An 18,375-nucleotide genomic window follows, 5' to 3' on the forward strand; every position below is an offset into this window, starting at 1 on the left:
TCTTTATTTGTTGGCGTTAATTTTTGCCAAATTTTGGAATCGAGATTTACACCTAAAGATTTTTTTAAGTAGAAAAATTTATTCGATATTGCAAATGTTTATTCAAGATCGAAAATACATTAATCCCAATTTTTATTTTTTATTCCATATTTCTAATTCAAATCAGTAATTATTCTCTTGTTGAATGATAAAACAAACTTGATAATTTCGAATATAATAATAATTTGTTGAGATTTTTTTTGTGTTTGGATGTGTGTAATAGCAAATATATTTCATAGTTTCTTCGAATATGAAAATCTGTACTTGTGCAAAGGATGAAAAAGAAAGCCATTTATTGTATGGGGGAAAACAAGAGACTTCAAGCTTTTTCATTGAAAAATTTTGCACTTTTCATTGACTTTTTAAAATCAATAAACATAATAAAAATGGGTCCATTTTTTGACATTCATGAAACGTTGGAAAACTTAACGTTTTGATTTCAACGATACCTGTTTACGGATATGAAAATCAAATTTATTTTGTAATCTGAGAAAGATATACAAAGTTTGAATGAAGCAATAATTTTGTGCTTTGTGCATATAAAGCTTGAAAGTCCGTATTTTCCCCCGTATTATCGGAAATATTAATTTAAATAAATATATTCAAAGAAAAAGTCAGTATTTTTTACCTTATTGGGTTTTGATTTTCAAACGTATATTTTTTCTACGAAAATTTTCTGTTTGAAAATTTCATTTGAATGCAAATAAATAAACACTGAAAAGGTATAATAGTCAGGGAAAAAACCCGCACAAAATACGAAACTTGTGCACATGGGCTCAAAATTTAAAAATTGCCATTAGCATAATCAAAACACTAATAAAACGGGAAAATTCTTATTCCGTTAAGTATATTTTTTGTTTTTTGTTGTCATTCCATATTTTTATGGGTTTATTCACTTAACAATTCATATTAACAACATGTGAAAATGCAAAATAAGTATTTGTTAACCATTTAAATATATAAAAAGTTACTTCCTTATGAGGAAAAGTTTGATTTGTTTTATTGTTATTTGTTGTATTGATAATTATTAGCTCGAAACTTACAAAAGAAGACTAAACAAACAATCACATTTTTCCTTCGATTATCATATGAAACAGTGTAATTCTTTCTGTCAAAAAATGAAGCAAAGAAGATAAATGGTATAAAATCTGATTTTCATTTTAGAAAAAGTTAAACTCTTAATGAATAGTTCTTTTTTCTGTTCCAGAAATAAAAAATTTTTTTATAATTGCTTCTTATGATTTTATTTATGAAAATGCACTTTAAAACGATCTTCGATTCATTATGAATGATTGTTTGATATATTTTTTTGATCTCACATCGAATATAAATCATTATAAATGTTGATAGTCTTTTTTTCATTTTTAACAGTTTTATCAAAATATTAAAAAAGCATTCGATAAAAAATAAATTATTATTAATAATATTAATATAATATTAATTAAGAGTCACAGCACAAAAAAAATTTGAAAATTTGAAATAAATAACGAAATAATCAACATCATTTTTTTGTGTAAATGCAAGCAATCCTTTATCCTGTGATAAACTTTATCAAAAAACTCATCTGCACTTTCTTGAAGTTGTTTCGTATTACATTACTTTATGCAGCATTCCTTTCTCATTTCTAAGTTTTTCAGGCCACAGAAATTTTTATGATGTCAGAATCAATGACAATCGCTTCCAATTTATCCTTTTTCAGTCCATAACAGAAGTTCCTTCTTGTGAAGTGGTTTTCAGTCCTTGTCTTGCCTCCTCACTGAATTTGTTCATTAAACGCACATGCAAACAATTTCTTCATTTTTCACTCTATCTCTTTTGTGGGTATTATCTCTCCTCACATCTCAACTTTCAGCAAATTTGACATATGTTTTATGTTTTTGATGATTGTTGATGGTAAAACGTCATCAAAGAATTGCGATTTGCTGATTTTTTCTCATTTCATTCTTTCATTAATACCTGCTGTCTGTATTTGAGTGACTATTTTTAATTAAACATCAATTTGAAATTCTAATTCTTCAAAACAACTTTTTTTGAACAATGGCTAAAAGTGTTAGATTGAGTGGTGTTGTCAAAACTCGCATCAAAATAATCGAACTAATTCATCTTTCGTTTTCAATTTGAGATATAATTGTTGTAAGTCTTCAACAGTACCATGTTTGTGCACCAAGTTGCAGAGTCACAACCATATTTGCATGATGATTTCCACTTTCGAGGAAACATTTTTCCATAAACCTTTCAAAGAAAAAATAACTAAAACTCATTTCCTTTGCTTCTTTGTTTTCCAGCTGATAAATTCATTAAAGAGTACTTTCGAATACTCAGTGACTGCTTTTTCACAAACAAAATGAACAAAAAATATGGAAATATCAACAAGTCTGATAGATCTCCCAAAAACGTTTCAAAATTCCATTCTTCTTATCACAATCATGTTGCAATGTGAATTTTCTATTTTAAATTTTGGTGCAAAGTTCTTGTTGCTCATTTAGACAAGCTATGACATATAATGTTATTCTCATCTTTCAGAAAAACTTAATAAATGCAAAGATCGAAAATCCAAAATTCTCTATTCATATCTTAAATTACTTTCGTTTTCTCTAAAAGAAAATTATTTTATTACAAAATGAACAGATAATATTCCAAGGATCGAATTGAACAACGAATGATCAATCAAACTTGAATGTTCACCTGTTCAGTATGCAACAAATGTGTAATTTGAAAAATGTGTTATCTTCATTTTATCTCTTTCACAATTATAAATTAAATTAAGTTGCTTTTTTTGTATTCAATTGGATATATATGATGCGATACATAACCATTATTTAGATGTGTCAAACTCAAATTGTGATGTTTTTGCATTAGTACAGAAAAATCATTTCGTTGAATTAAATCTTTCAATCAATAGTATGTATTTTAGCTTTTCAAATTATTATCGTTGATGCTCAATCTCTACAAATTATTCTGATAAAAGATCTTTATGATTTTTATAAAATCTATCATATCTATTCTGTTTCAGAAATATTTGTATTATGTCCTCATAAACGTTTCAAAATGCTTTTATCACATGGACAAAAATGTGTTTTTCATTTCAGGTCTCACTTTTTTATGCTCTTTGTACACTTCATATTCCCCCCCCCCCCCCCCCCTTCAAACAAGTATATTCATACAAGAAACTTTCATTTTTTCTTCATTGAACATAAAAGAAATAAGACAAGAAAAGTCAACAGAATGACAAAAAACTTTTTAATTTGGAATAACTGAACAGTGGAGCGAACTCAGATCAAATTTCCCTTATACAGAATGTTTTGTTTCTAAAACAGAAAAATCACCTTAATGCACAATGTTTCTTCCAAAATGAACGCTGATTTATATATACATAATTAATGAAGAATATATTAAGCCTATGTGCACGAGTTTTTTCCCCAATGTGGGTTTTTTCCCTAACAATAACTCCAATTAAAAGCATCTCTGTCTTTGTTTTTTTATAAAACATTTCTCTTGATACAATTAAAATGAATTTCACATTTCAATGTTAACTTATTTTCAATTTGAAAAAAGAATTCATTCGTATTCACACTTCTAAAAAAATGATGTTTTCATAAATAATTACCCATTTTTTCGAAATTTTTAATTTTTGTTAATAAATATTTGCATTGTGATATTTCTTCAAAAATTAGACATGCACTTAAACCTTAAATATCCATGTTTTTTTTATGATTTTAAATATAACATTAACAACTTTGAATAATCTTTTTTCGTTTCGAATTAAAGTTTTCTATCTAGAATTTAACTTTTTTGATCAAAAAGAATTTTAGGTTTGTTTGTTTTCAAATGAACAAATAATTAAAAAATTCTCTATTCAATTATTTTCCTTATTATTTATCATCAAAGATAATGAACAATTGTAATTATCACAAACAGTAACATAAAACATAAAATAATATGTGAGATTTTAAGTGTTTAATAAAGAAAACAATATTCGGGCAAATAAAATGGCTAATTTTTTTTTTTTGAAAAGTGACTTTTGTTTTATTTTCAAATAAAATAAAAATTTCATATTTCGATCAAATTTTTTTCCTTACTTGAGAAACTTCACAAAAATGAAAATTATAACATTGTAAAGATTTTATTTTCGTGACAGTGAAATTTAGCGAGTTGGAACAAAAATTTGATCGAAATATGAAGTTTTAATATTATTTGAAAAATAAACAAGTCACTTTTCAAAAAAATTAGTCAAATTTTTATTCTTAAATTTTTTTTTACAAAATAAATATTCAGATAGTGCAAAAAATTCCGAATAAGATGGATTTCACAATAACCGTGAGATGTATAATTCTGACAATTTCCCTCAAAATATATTTTATCAATACAAATTCATGTGATATACAAAACTTTCAAAATAGCCATATTTGTGGTCAAAAAATATTATTATAATTATCTCGGAGAAACTCAAAAATATATTTCCCCGATATATCGAAAAATAGTTTTTTCTATATTCAGTCTTTATGAAAATGAAAGTCTCTTGCATCATCTGAGTTAGCATTGTGAAGAGATATTTAAAGTTAAATTGTCAGAAAAATTCCTTCTGCAGTTATAGAGTAATCGATATTGTCAGGTATTTTGTGCACGTTCTATATATTCTTCTGTCATATCCATATAAGAGAAATGTAATTAAACATGTGTTACAGATTTAAAAAATTTTTGCCACTTCCGTCAGGAATTAAAAATCCACGTCAGTATTGGTATTAAAAAAAAAAATACTATTTTCTCTGATTTTTGGAATTTTCGTTACACATATCAAATTTTATTTATATATTCATTTTATTTTATTCTTCGAACTTTTCTTTGTTTCATAAATTAATTAAAAACTATTTCCTTGAAGAATACTGACTCCATTAACAGTCACTGACTTCACTGACTATCCGATGATCAATTCATTTCAAATATGATTTTTTGTCAATATCCTTTTAAAATAATGTGTTTTTATTCTTCACTTATTTTTGTTATATTTGATAATATTTGTATTAAAAATTATTGTTTTTATAATTAAGGTTCTGACGTGAAAATTATCTGTCGGTCCGTTAGAAAACCAATTTTGTTTGTCATCAGTCACGAAGTGACACATGTTTAAATGTAATTATTCAAATAATAATAATTATTATAATAAAGAAAGAAAAAGTAAGAAAGGGAAAAAAAATATACAAAATATCAAAACAATTCAAAAACAAAAAAAGATTCATTAAAAAAAAGTTGAACAATATTATTTTAGCAAGAAAGTATCGTTTTTAATTTAATATATTCATGAATTGACAATTTTTTGCATGATAGTCGGGGTGGAAACCCGAGCCAGGGAGGAAACCCGAGCCAGTGATCTTTTTTCGAATATTTTTCATTTTTTTCATTGATGAACAATTTAAAAAAAACGAAATAATTTCACATTATAATACATGTGAATATGCTGGTATGCATGCGGTTTTCGTGTTTCTTTGTTGAATGTATCTATGAAAAAAAAATATTTTTGATCAAAAAATTTTTTCAGTGAAAATTTTTATAAATTTTGAAGAAGAAGAATTTTCACATTTTGTCATCATTTTTGTATATTACACACACATGCAATTCGTTTACACGTGTTTTCAATTTTCTTCAGAGGCTCGTTGCGTAATGTGAGAAATTGACCCGTTTAGCAACGAGCCTCTGAAGAAAATTGAAAACACGTGTAAACGAATTGCATGTGTGTGTAATATACAAAAATGATGACAAAATGTGAAAATTCTTCTTCTTCAAAATTTATAAAAATTTTCACTGAAAAAATTTTTTGATCAAAAATATTTTTTTTTCATAGATACATTCAACAAAGAAACACGAAAACCGCATGCATACCAGCATATTCACATGTATTATAATGTGAAATTATTTCGTTTTTTTTAAATTGTTCATCAATGAAAAAAATGAAAAATATTCGAAAAAAGATCACTGGCTCGGGTTTCCTCCCTGGCTCGGGTTTCCACCCCGACTAGATGGCCCTTATAGCATAGTGGCAGTGCGTATGCCTCGTAAGCATAAGGTCGAGGGTTCAATTCCCTCTGAGGGCTAAATTTTTTCATAATTGTTAAGGTTATATAATTTTTATTTTTTGTAATTATTTTTTTGTGAATATGGAAACAAGACAAGCGAATTTGCAAGACATATTAAAGTTTTATAATTTCATTTATATTTTGTTGATTATTTGCTGTACTTTTAATATAGATGGTCGCTTCAATATTCGGAGCCACTTACAGATGAACAAAAAAAAGATTTGAAGCCTATTGTGTGTAATTTGGAATTGAGATTTTTTCATAGATTTATTTTGTTAAATGTTTTGCTAATGATATTTTGTTCTTTTTTAATTTAATCAGGATAAAAAGTGGTTTGACATTATGTTCCCAAGTACATTCAAGCAGATGCAGGCGTGAAATAAGAAAAAATTTTTTATCAAAATGATTTACTTATTTACAGGAAGATATAGTGGCGCTGGATCCTCTTTTTTCAGTGTCTGTTCGAACAAGATCTGTTGAAGATCTTTCAGATTTGTGTCTGAACATTGATAACGCAAGCGGTTTGTTCATTCATTAGAGCGGGTCACAATTTTTTATTTTTTCGTTTATCATTCAGATCTCTTGAAGATTTCTTCATCGCTGCAGTCAATTATTTATTGCCTTCAAAGTTCACCTGAAGAGTCAATTCGATCTTATCAACAATTTGAAGAATATATCAAAATAGTTGATAAAAAGCTTGTGAAAGAGAAAGAAAAGCAAAAATCTAGCGAAAATTCAGAACCAAAACTTCAAAATGCATCACTTCCTTCAAGAGACAAACTTATTGCTGAATATTCATGGAAGAAATTCGCTGAAGCATTTTATCGCATGACAGGAAAGCGTGCAGAAGGAGACGAAGACGAAGATGAAGACGAGAAAGAGAAAGAGAAAGAAGAGAAAGCAAAAGCCGACGAGAAAGAAGACGACGACGAGTATCCGTGGTGTGCGCGGGACAGAATCAAAATCGACAACCCGACACAAATGAGCGACGCAGAAAGGAGCGCTGCACATTCGAAGCTGCGGATGGTGACAGCACGTTGTGTGAACTATCTTGCTCAGAACCACCCGCAGCTGCAGATTGAACTGACGAATGCGGGAATGATTGAGGAGCTCATGTCCCTGCTAAAAAGAGACAGTGCGGCGCTGTATCGGAAGGGCGGAAAGGAAGAGAAAGACGAAGGCAAAGTTGAAGACGAGAACGGCAAAGAGGAGTGTTTGATCGATGAGAACCAGTTTTGGGATGAAAAAGCGGCGGCTCTGTCTGCACTGTCTGTTATTGTTGATCAGCACAAGCCGGCGGTGCTTCGCTTTTTGGCGGGAAATGGCTTTGAGATTGTGGGAGATATCATCAAATACGGAAGTATGAGACAAAACTGAATGAAATGGAGCGCAGTAGAGATGGAGGTGAAGAGCTGTTTGAAGCAATTTTTGGTGTTGACTTGAATCTGAATGAGACTTTTTATTTATTTATGTATTTATTTGCTTATTTATTTATTAATTTTTTAATAATATTTCAATAAATCCCAATGATTACCAAAATCCTTTAATGTAATTATCCATCAAACCAGACCAACGTGCACGCATCAAAGCTCTTTTCTTTGCGAAGAAGCTGCTCCAATACGAAGAAGAAGGGCTGAACGGGAACGAGAAGTTTGTAGAGGAAAGAAAGAAGTGGAAAGACGAAGAAACTGGATCATCATCATCATCTTCTTCTTCCTCTGGCTCACACTCACAGCTCGATTCACAAATAGAAGCGATCAAGTCAGCAGTGAAGAAGGCAACAGGGAAAGACGTCGTTGTGGCTTTCAACCCGAAAGAAGAGCAAACAGAAAAAAGTGACTCGAAAGCGAAGCACAATGAATCTAAGAAGGCCAGCCAAAGATCCAATGACAGTACAAATGACTCATCATCATCATCATCATCATCTTCTTCTTCTTCTTCTGCTTCGATGGGCAAATGCTGCAAGTGCGACAAAGATGCCTCGTTCCGATGCTCCCGCTGCAAAAAGGCGATGTACTGCAGCAGGGAATGCCAAATGGCTGACTTTCCTCAGCACAAGCAAGTCTGCGTATCATCACAATCTTCTTCTTCTTCTTCCTATTCTTCTTTGCCGGCAACTCGTGCCATTGAAGGGCTGGTGGAACAGGCTGCAGCATTGCTGCCTGCTGCGTGCTCTTTCCTTGCTGTGCAGTTGGAATCAATGTTTGTCGACAAGAAAGAAGAAGAAGGAGGAGAAGGAAAAGATGAGTCTGCAAAAGCGTCTGGCTCTGAAATAAGCGATGCGAATGAAGCGTTGTGTGGACAGATAGCAGATTCACTCGAATTTGTATGTGATTTATCCTTTCACAATTTTCGATTTACTAATTTCTTCTTCTTTTTTTCAAAAAAAATGAATTTTTTGATTTGATGAATGTAATTTTCAGATTGCTCCAATTCTTGTGTCGCTTCAAAAATTGCAAAAAAAGAATGCAAGTTCTTCTTCTTCTTCTTCTTCTGCATCTGCCTCTGGAAGCAGTGGCGTGCCTTCTGACATGATTCATTCATTTACTTCACTCTGTGAAAGAACTGTTAAAGAACTGAATCAGATCAAAATTTATTCCGTTTCGCAGGCTGTGGAGTTGCAAAAGAAGAAAAATTCCATTCAAACAACAAAAAATAAGATTATATCCGAAGCCGATGAATTGGATGATGAAGAAATGGATCTTATCGATCAAATTACAATGAACAAGGAGAGAAGAGAAGATTGTGATAGACTCATCCAAAATTTGAATAATTCGAAAAAACACTTTCAAAGTCTATTTTAAACATTTATAACATTTCATTTATAACCATTCGCCGTATTTTTATGTTTGGCAAATTGCTTTAATCGAACATACAATAAAAATTGATCACATCTGAAATATAAAATTTATTTTTTATGTCTGCATCATATTTCACTTTTAGACTTATAGACGGTCAGCAAGTGACCGTTCGCAAAGAAATTGTTCGTTTTATGAAATCTGTTTTCATTGTCGCAGAGGTACAGAATAACATGCATCTTTTTTATTGAAAATGATAAGGAAAATTAAACTTTGAAATAGGTTGCTTCAACTTCGGTAAATGCAAATGAAACACTTGATTTTGATATCACATTATCTGTTTTTGAGCTTATCGTTGAATTCATTTCGCATCATATTGAAGAGACACATGAAAATGATTCCAGGCTAATGTCTGAAAACTGGGAACAGCAGTTCATGCAACGTTCAATGGATCAGCTTCCTCAATTATTTGAAGCGGCCAATAAGCTCGGAGTTGATTTATTATTAAGCTTCCTTTGCGATCAAATGGCTAATGCAATCAGAGGAAAATCTGCTGGAGACATAAGAATGCTGCTCGACATACCAAATGATTTTTCTGATAAAGAGAATGATGCAATTGCTTTGTGTGCATTATTTTATTATTTATATTTGCACTTATTTATTCTTTTTTATTCCTTTATTCATTCTTTTTATGATAGAGAAACTCAAATGTTTCATGTGAAATGAAAAATATTTATGAATGCATCTTTCAACGATTTACCAAAATACCGAGCCCTATGAAGTATAAGCTTTGAAATGTTAATCATTCAAAGATAAAACGATTATTTCGAAGATTATTAGCCCATAATCGATTAATATTGTCAAATATTCATTTCAAAAGTTGTTTTCCCTTCATTGAGTAAAAAATGTTAAAAATTGACATAAGCTTAATTTCTAAGTATATTAATATGACATTCCCTTCTCTATATAAGCAACCAATTGAACTTCCTGAAGAGCTAAAAATTTCTGTTACTCATTCTGTGAACATAATTCTTTTAGCAATTGATCGACTTGGGTTTATATCAATTTTTGAAATCATTTTTCAGATTTGTACTTCTTTATAGGATTGAGAATGTTTTATTTTTTTTTAATGGAGGAAAAGATTCAACAGTACTTTTTCATCTTTTGAGACTGAGTCTTTTCATTTATGAAGACCACAAAAGCCATATTGAATATGATGATAATCTATCTTCAAAATTCAATGAATGTTTTTCTCAATTTAACTCCTATATTTTAAGCCATCCGATTGACAAATCATTTTTTGAGTCAAGCGGTTCTCTTCCTGCGCTTTCTCCATCTCCTACAATGCACAAAGATCTTGAATCTTGTAAAGCATGTTCATCTTCTTCATCAAGCTTTGAGAAAGATTCGACTACTGAAGCCCATATCGAAGATGACAATTTGAAGAACAAGTTGCCATCTCCTCAGTTGATAAATTCATTTGTAACGGTATTTGTTAATGATGAAGTTGATGAATTTGACGAAGTGAGAGAATTTGTTTTATCAACTTCTTATGATTATGGATTGAAATTGATGGTTCCAACAATGAAGGGACTGCCTTTTATTACTATCATCAATAGAGTCATGGGAGATCATTTGACAGCTCATAAATCTGTTGACGAGCAACCACCGCCTTTGGGTGTTTTATTAGGAGTTCGACGATCGGATCCACGTTCAGGTATTTAATTTTATTCCAAAGAAAAGTTAATTTATATGTTGTTTTTTTATCAAAATTAACAAAAAAATTTTCAAAATTCAGATAAACTAGAATGTTTCACATTTTCAGATGTCGAATCTGGCTGGCCACCAATGCTTCGTATATTTCCGATTATTGACTGGGGTTATTTTACAATATGGTCATTTTTGCAATTGTTTAATGTTCCTTTTGTTTCTTTGTATCGGATGGGGTTTGAATGATCATTTGTGAACAAAATTACTGTTTATTTCATTTTGTCTTTCCGTTCTTTAAATATTTTTCATGCTTTAACTTTATTATTTTCCAGTTACACATCTCTTGGACCTCGAAAAACCACAGTGAAAAATCCACATCTTGCTGTTAAAGAGGAAGGAAGTGAAGAAATATCATATCGTCCTGCCTGGCTTTTGGAAAAAGAAGAGTGGGAAAGAGACGGTCGCATCCCAAGCAGCAAAAAACTGGAAAGCAGTTGAATGCCTCTCGGAAATATTAAAACAATTTGAAAGTTCGAGAGTCATTGAAACATTAAAAGTACTATAACTACAAGCACCTTTGGTAATGTGTTGTGTTCAAAGCTGGATAATATTCAATGGAAGATTATAGAAAGCATATTTGAGCCAAAACGAGTAACTCTATGAACAGTACAACTTCGAAAAAAAGAATTCTTTGAAGACGAATAATCAGGAAGAGGATTTTTTAAATAACAACAGGAGATGCTATTTTCAAGAACATTTGCATATTCATATTCAACTGTTTGTAATTTTTTATCTTCAGGTTAATATTTAGCATTCAAATCCATATTGAATTCATAATTCGATTAGTAATTCAAGAATTACGATGAGTCTGCCGTTTCATAGGAAAGCATGCCGCCAACTCATAAACAGATTCAGGATCTTTCATAAAAGCAAAATGATTTTTTTCATATCAAGAAAACGGACAGTATCGGTCTTTGATCGTTGTTAGCATTGAAATCTTGGCTCTTTTCACATTATTCACATAAGATCAATGTTTTTGTTCCATTTCACATCCTTTTGCTAAACAAGCGATGCAAATTGAGTTAGTTTATTCAATTTTTTTTTTCTTTTTTTGAGGTGATGAAAGTTGTTGAGATGAAAAAGAAACAATGAATGAACAAATTAATCAAAATCGATGGGATGTTCAAAAGATGGGGGAAAAAAAATAGCTTTTTAAACATTACACTTTTGAACATTAGTTCGAATAAAGTGATTCTTTTGTAAATTAGTTGAAATGATCAACAAAATTATGATTTTGAAAAGAAATATAAATATTTTTTTAAAATTATGACCAATGAAAAGATAGAAAAGTCAAAATAGACGAACTTTTGGCGTTATTTTAAACATAATTACACAAAAAACAAAGTGTTCTTTAATCATGTACAGCTTCACTTATGTTAGATCTCACTTTTCCCAAATGAACATTTACACATTTATTCTCCTTTTTTCAATCTTAAAGCATTCTTGCCTGCATAAAATGGTTAATTATAATACGTTTTCCTTGTAAATACATCACACATAAATAAGGGCAAAATTCTTGTTTCTCAAGCTCGATTATTTCTTGGCTGAGATACTTTTCGTTGTCATTCCATTTGCATCTTCATTTTTTCAGGCTTCAAATGTTTCAACCGACTGATAATTTTGCTTCATTGCTGATCGCTTTGCCATCTCAATTGTTTTCCTTTCATATCACACACTTTTCAGAAGCAAATCCAATTTCACTTTATCACTCAGATTAAAATCACTTTGCATTTCCCCCTTTGAAAAAAAAGTCTTCTTTTTATTTTTTTCTGAAGTCTGAAATTAACCAATATTCACAATCCATCCAATACTTCCTTAAAAGTTGGGTATCCTTCTGTTCTGCGGTGCGTCAAATCCTTCCTCTCGCTCAAATACATCATTATTCTGCTGTACATCCCCTTTCCATCAATTTCTTCCTCAAACTCTCCATCTTTTCTCTTCTCTTCCATTTTTCCTCCTTTTTCTGTTTCATTCTCTTCTTCAATCATCACCTTTTCATATGACTGTGAATCAATAGCCGACTTTATGTTCAATTTTGGTATCTCTTTAATCTTCCAATCATTTGCTGTTCTGTTAGTAATTTTTCTTTCCAACTGTCTCTCAGTCATATGACTTTCGCTATTTCTTCTCTCTTTTTCTTCTTCCTTGTTCGATTTGTTCAACCAATTTGGCTGCGTTTTTTTCTCTAAACCTCTTTCTGCTGAATCGACTTCTCCCTTTCTTCCTTCACCCATTTTACTCTTTTCATCATCAAATCTTTTGTTTTCTATTTCTTCTTTAATATCTTTGTGTGCTTCTTCTTCCTCTTCCACTTCCTCATATTCATCCATCATCTCCATTTCCCCAACCCATTCTTCATTTTCTGCAGCCAAAAACTTCTTCTTCCTCACAATCCATTCATTTGTGCGCCTTTCAGAAAGCGTCTGTTGCATATACGGCTTCTCATCCAGCACCCTCTTCAGTATCCTTTTCTCTTCCTCCTTCGCATCCTCCTTCTGCAGCGTCTGCGTATAATGCGCTCTCCGTTCTTCCATCGAGCCCAAACGAGCCATCTCCATCACATCCACCTCGTCCAGCCGCTCGTCGTCCCACCACTCCATCACCTCCATCTCAGCCGCCGACCGCACCGCACTCTCCCCTCCTTTCTTGTCTGTCCCCAACGTCTGCTCTTCCGAAACACTGCGGAAATACGACGACAAAACGGGGCTTTTCGTCTGGCACAGGCGAAGCAGCTGTGGCGTCTTCGACTCTGTCTTCATCACTTTCTCGCGGCTCCTCCCAGTCATCACCTCCACCCGCTCCATGTCCACTTTTCCATCTCCACTCACAATTGGCCGTTGTCCTGCGCTTCGCTGAAGCTGCTCTTTCTGTTTGCTCCTGTCAGATGCTCCTGAAGTGAATGTTTTTCTCAATCCAGTCATTTGCTTCGTGCTCCTGAATGTTTCAACAGGAGAATGAGAAGGAGTTGAGCGTATTGATGTTGGTGTTCTTTTGGTTTGTTCTTTTTGGACAGTTGCCAATGGAGAAGAAACAGAAGGTGACGAACGAGAAGACGAAGATGTTTGCAACGAAGAAGATTGAATGCGATTAAAACTTGCTTTAGAAGTGTCTTTTCTGGAGCTAACAGAACCAATCTTTCCAGATGATCGGAGAGAGGCTGGAGATTTCTCTTTGTTGGGGATTCCAAATGAAGACTGTCCTTTCGCCTTCAAATTTGTTGGCACAGGACTATTCCTATCAGATAAATGGCTTTCTTTTGCTTGTCTTTCAGAAATGGCACCTGCTCTGTTCATCTGACGTTTCTGAACAGGAGATGACAAATCCCAATGAAGTGTCTTTGGTGCTTCGTTTGTGGAAGCCATAGAAGTTGCTGCTCCTTTTTCAACTCGATTGAAAGATGAAGTCTCAGTACTTTTTGACCCTTTTGCCTGCAAATCGTCTTCTTCATTATTCAATTCCGCATCACTTTTCATTTGTTGCACATAAATCGAAGCTCCACTTGCTCCATCTGCTGTATCACTTTCAATGATTGTCTGCTTTTTAACAGCAGCTATGTGATCCGCAGAGCGAGTCGCTCCTTGTTTGGCATATCTCTTTGCCAGTTCTGCCTCTCTTCTGAGCATCCGCTCGTGCTCATTTTTCTCCGTCTCGCTCTGAAACACAACTTCTCTCCGGCTGAACATCGGGCTGGCAAACAGATTCCGCATCTCTTCCTCAATTTGTGTGCGATGCGTGTCGCTAAACACCAAACGACAGAACACAACGCAGTATAATTGCAAATCCTGCCATTAATTTAAATAAAAATAAAAAATAAAAAATAAAATAAATGAGAGAATCAAAAATTCAGCAAGAAACAAATCAAATTCAAAAAATTTATTTGTTTCCATTCAAAAAGGAACATTTGAATGAGAAATATGCAAAATTGTAATTGTTATGTTCATATTATAAATACGATTTATATAATAAGAGAAGGAGCACACTCGATAGAATTCATTCAGAAGCGAAGTTGGAGTCCGATTCTTTGTCCCATTTCCAAAGCAGGCATTTGCGACAACACTGAAATACGCTTGGCATATCATTCCAAACCCCAACTCCAGTTCTTTCTGGAGCTTATCGTCCAATTCTGGATCTATTGATTCAAATAAAGTTGTTGGAGTCGTTCTGGAACAGCGATGCACATGAAGGATTTAATAAAAACAAACAGATACATAATGAAATCAAGATCCATATTTTATAATATTAAAGAACACACAAATCTTCGTCCAGCCGCAACATTGCCCGTTGCGTTTGCCTAAATAGCCACTTTTTCAAAAAAAATGCCTTAAAGTATACAATTACTTGAAAAAAGAGTTGTTTTAAACAATAAATTGTGATTTAACCCAATTATTTTGCAAAAAAAAGATAAAGGTCCAATGATGAAAAAGATAAAAACTAAAAAATTTCAACAATTCACACACAAGACAACAGTAATCTATTTAGCAATATCTCCCTTTCTTTCCATCGAATGGCCATCTTGAACAATGATCCGCCTGCTCTGCCTTTTTCTACCTCAAATTGCTTAAGTGCCTCTTGTTTCATTCCAAGAAGACTTGTATCTCTCACCTCTGGATTTTCAAATTTGACAGAATGCACTAGAATACCACACAAAGAATCATTCGTTTGAAAACGAGGTTTAAAAAAACATAAAAAATTAAAATGAGCAAAAATAAAAGTTAAGAGACAGATAGCTAAAAATCAAACAATTTAAAAACCTTTAAGCTCTATGTCTGGTGATGTTGAAAACAACGTCCCTGTGTTGGCTGATTGCTGTTCTTTTATTCTTCTTCTTGGTGTTGTACATAACAACGATGTTGCAGGAAGAGATAATCGTGAAATTGTGCCACGAAACTTCCTTGTTGTCATTCAACCTCAAATAAAACTTTTATTTGAATATATCGAATAAGAACAAGAAAAAATCTATGATCTAGATATAATTTTTTATTTTTTCACATTAAGCTTGAAAAGGCTAAACAAAAGATATAACAGAATAAAATGTGTTTTTCACAAATACTCCTGTTTCTAAAATTAAACTTTTTTGATATATTTCTTTTAATACAAAAAAACTTTAAAAAAAAAGAAGATTTCGACTGATGACTGTTCTTTGTGAAATTTTGCGGGCTTCATGAATCAATAGATATTTGAACTTCTGTCTTTTCTTTTAGATTTTTTATGCTCATTTTTTAAATAATATATTCGAATCAAATAAGTTCAATTATTTACAAAACCATTCATTAAAAAAATATCCTTTATTTTCATTCTTTTATTGTTCCAAGAACATATATAAGAATATGCAAAATGGAATGGAAATAAAATTTGCTTCAAACATTCAAAAAATAATGTGAAATATCTAATGGCAAACGAGGATAATAACTCTTGTGAAGAATAGGAAGTATTTCACAAAATCCCGTGATAGAATCTTCATATCCTTCTTCTTCTATCTTTTCGAATATCTTCTTTTTTGCTGCCTTTCTTTGTTTTTCGTCGAATTCACAACTTTCATTTTCTTTCAGTCTTTCTGAAATTTTCATAAAGAAAACTAAACAATCCCACATAATTTTGTTCTCCAATGTTAATTGCAAAACTTCCTCAAAAATCAGATCAACAACTCCTTCCTTCAGCAAATAATCAACACTGACACATTTGAATTCCGCCATTGTCTTTAAAAGAGAAAGACACTTTTCAAATACTTCTCGTTCGTTCTCTCTCGATGCCTTGCATAACCATACAAGACAACGAATCAGTCCATCATATTTGTCAATCCACAGTTTGCTCCAACCAAAAACCACTTCAAATGTACATGCCCATCTCCATATGATCTTCACCCCTTTCATTCTATCCGCTTCATTTCCTCTTTTCCTCCAATCAATACACTTTGCTATCTCTTCCATTTCGCTTGATGCTTCTCTCGCAAAATGCAGTTCATTTGCGATCACTTCACCAAATGATCCACTGGAAATTAATCTATTCGCCATAAACTGCCAAGCACACTGATAGGCGAGTCGTGAAAGATTCCGAAGCTCCTGATGATATTGGATAATCTCTTTGATCTCATTCAAATAATGTTCTTTTTCTATTTTCTAATCAAAAAAGAAGAAGAAAATCAATAATGTCAAAAATGATACAGATATGTTCATACTACTAATCGACTAATGCTACTCAAAGCTAGCAAAGCCATTTCCACTTCCTTTTGAATTTCCTCATTTTCATCTTTCTTCAATGCAACTTTTAGAAGGTGAGCCACACATTCAGCAAGTGTTTCTTTCGCAAGGCAGCCTTCCGTCAACAAAAGACAGCATTCACAAAGATCTATAAGCAGCTTTTCGTTTTTTCCTTGTTTTTTGTTTTCCTCTTCAACATATAGCAATTCGAATCTTTTGCTTAATTGAGATCTTTGCAAAGCTAACTTGAATTTGCTTTTCAATTCTCTGCAAAATCCATAATGCTTCAATAGCACTGCAATATCGTCGGGCGAAACTTTCTTTTTTTCAAGCAAACCGAGAATAGAACTGAACATATCTCTTGTGAAAACTGTATCAAATTCTTCATCATCCATTTTCACAAGAATTTCATTCATCTCTTCAATTTTCTTCCTTTTCTTATCTGCTGAACAAATGTCCATTTCGAAAAACAATTCTATATTACATATTAAAAGTTTAATGTCTAAAAACAACAGATAAAATGATTAAACTGAAAAACTCCTCCCTCAGAGACATTTTACGAATTCCAATACAAGATGAACCAGTAATACATGCTTCCATACAGATTTTTGTGAAATATGGAAAAAGTTTTCTTGTTAAATCTTGCAATTTACAAAATGATGTAAAAGTACAAACATTTTGATTTATCTGCAAAATGAAAGTGTCTTATTGTAAAAATAAATAATTTTGCAGTATGAATGTAGACGAAAAAAGAAAATTCAATTAAACAAGTTATCTAAATTGTTTTCATGTACAAGAACAAACATCAATTTCTGTTTGATCAAACCCACATTCGTTAAAAACGAATAAGTTTAATTATTAAAAAATGTTTTTTCTTTTCTGATAGTTGTTTCTTCGGTATCCAATTTATATTTTGTTCTGTCATTGAAAAGAAAATTAAACAAACAACAAATCAATGCTCAAAAAAAAAAAAAAAAAAAAAAAAAAAAAAAAGAGCAATTGTTATTTTAGAAGTTTAAGTTTTCTCTTATGGAAAACATTTTCTATTTCATTAATAATAAAGAACAACAATTTTTCTCATCGAAAAGCGCCATTGTTGTATTTTTTCTGTACAAATAATCTTTCTTATCTCAGTTTCTATGATTATCAAATATCAATCTCTTGTTTTTGAATAATAAACACAAAAAACGAAAATCCATCATTGGATGAAAAAAGTCGTTGCTGAAGCACATAGAATCAAGCAACAAAAATTATGACGCATTTACTCCTTCACGAAAACATTTTTAATGAAAGCAAATGTTTTGAAAAAAAAAGAAGAAACAAAATATTTAATAAAAATAAGATTAAAATATATAAAATGAATGTATATTTTGTCCGAATTTTTGATTTGAATTTCCGCATCGGAAGAAATCCGAAAAGTTTTGTTTAATTTCTTTTCCCATTAAATGCTTCAAAAGATCGTCACATTAAAAAACCTGTATTTTGCCAAACAAGCGATAA

The 18,375-nt window shown here is 31.7% G+C and overlaps 4 protein-coding genes across 4 annotated transcripts; 2 read left to right on the plus strand and 2 right to left on the minus strand.

The window, feature by feature from the left end:
* The first annotated feature begins 6,164 nt into the window (after nt 1–6,164).
* Nucleotides 6,165–9,010, plus strand: MONOS_6042 (uncharacterized protein). Its single transcript, XM_067876243.1, has 7 exons — nt 6,165–6,229; nt 6,283–6,343; nt 6,432–6,482; nt 6,532–6,631; nt 6,688–7,470; nt 7,679–8,436; nt 8,534–9,010. The coding sequence occupies exons 1-7, from the start codon at nt 6,192–6,194 to the stop codon at nt 8,912–8,914; spliced, it is 2,172 nt and encodes a 723-aa protein (XP_067735212.1). The 5' UTR covers nt 6,165–6,191; the 3' UTR covers nt 8,915–9,010.
* A 1,138-nt stretch (nt 9,011–10,148) lies between these two features.
* MONOS_6041 (putative phosphoadenosine phosphosulfate reductase) lies at nt 10,149–11,116 on the plus strand (the record flags this gene model as incomplete). The annotated part of the gene is made up of 4 exons (XM_067876242.1): nt 10,149–10,154; nt 10,214–10,625; nt 10,707–10,854; nt 10,951–11,116. The coding sequence occupies 4 exons, from the start codon at nt 10,149–10,151 to the stop codon at nt 11,114–11,116; spliced, it is 732 nt and encodes a 243-aa protein (XP_067735213.1).
* Nucleotides 11,117–11,695: 579 nt separating this feature from the next.
* On the minus strand, nt 11,696–15,610 carry MONOS_6040 (uncharacterized protein). Its single transcript, XM_067876241.1, has 5 exons — nt 15,430–15,610; nt 15,136–15,309; nt 14,931–15,015; nt 14,659–14,839; nt 11,696–14,460 (listed from the first exon to the last, which is right to left on the minus strand). Exons 1-5 carry the CDS (start codon nt 15,578–15,580, stop codon nt 12,472–12,474), a joined length of 2,580 nt encoding a protein of 859 aa, XP_067735214.1. The 5' UTR covers nt 15,581–15,610; the 3' UTR covers nt 11,696–12,471.
* A 1,237-nt stretch (nt 15,611–16,847) lies between these two features.
* On the minus strand, nt 16,848–17,430 carry MONOS_16957 (uncharacterized protein; the record flags this gene model as incomplete). Its single annotated transcript, XM_067869834.1, has 2 exons — nt 16,848–17,350; nt 17,406–17,430. The coding sequence occupies 2 exons, from the start codon at nt 17,428–17,430 to the stop codon at nt 16,848–16,850; spliced, it is 528 nt and encodes a 175-aa protein (XP_067735215.1).
* Between the last annotated feature and the right edge of the window lie 945 nt (nt 17,431–18,375).

Source organism: Monocercomonoides exilis, assembly GCF_001643675.1.
Source record: "Monocercomonoides exilis strain PA203 chromosome Unknown scaffold3-2548433, whole genome shotgun sequence".
NCBI classification, from domain to species: Eukaryota; Preaxostyla; order Oxymonadida; family Polymastigidae; genus Monocercomonoides; species Monocercomonoides exilis.

Coding starts and splice junctions, on each gene's coding strand:
- MONOS_6042 (XM_067876243.1), top strand. CDS start 6,192: ATGGAAACAAGACAAGCGAATTTGCAAGACATATTAAA. Junction 6,230..6,282: donor AATTTGCAAGACATATTAAA/GTTTTATAATTT, acceptor CTTTTAATATAG/ATGGTCGCTTCAATATTCGG. Junction 8,437..8,533: donor TAGCAGATTCACTCGAATTT/GTATGTGATTTA, acceptor TGTAATTTTCAG/ATTGCTCCAATTCTTGTGTC.
- MONOS_6040 (XM_067876241.1), bottom strand. CDS start 15,580: ATGACAACAAGGAAGTTTCGTGGCACAATTTCACGATTATCTCTTCCT. Junction 15,016..15,135: donor AAATAGATTACTGTTGTCTT/GTGTGTGAATTG, acceptor TCTTTTTTCAAG/TAATTGTATACTTTAAGGCA. Junction 14,461..14,658: donor TTCTGAATGAATTCTATCGA/GTGTGCTCCTTC, acceptor AATTAATGGCAG/GATTTGCAATTATACTGCGT.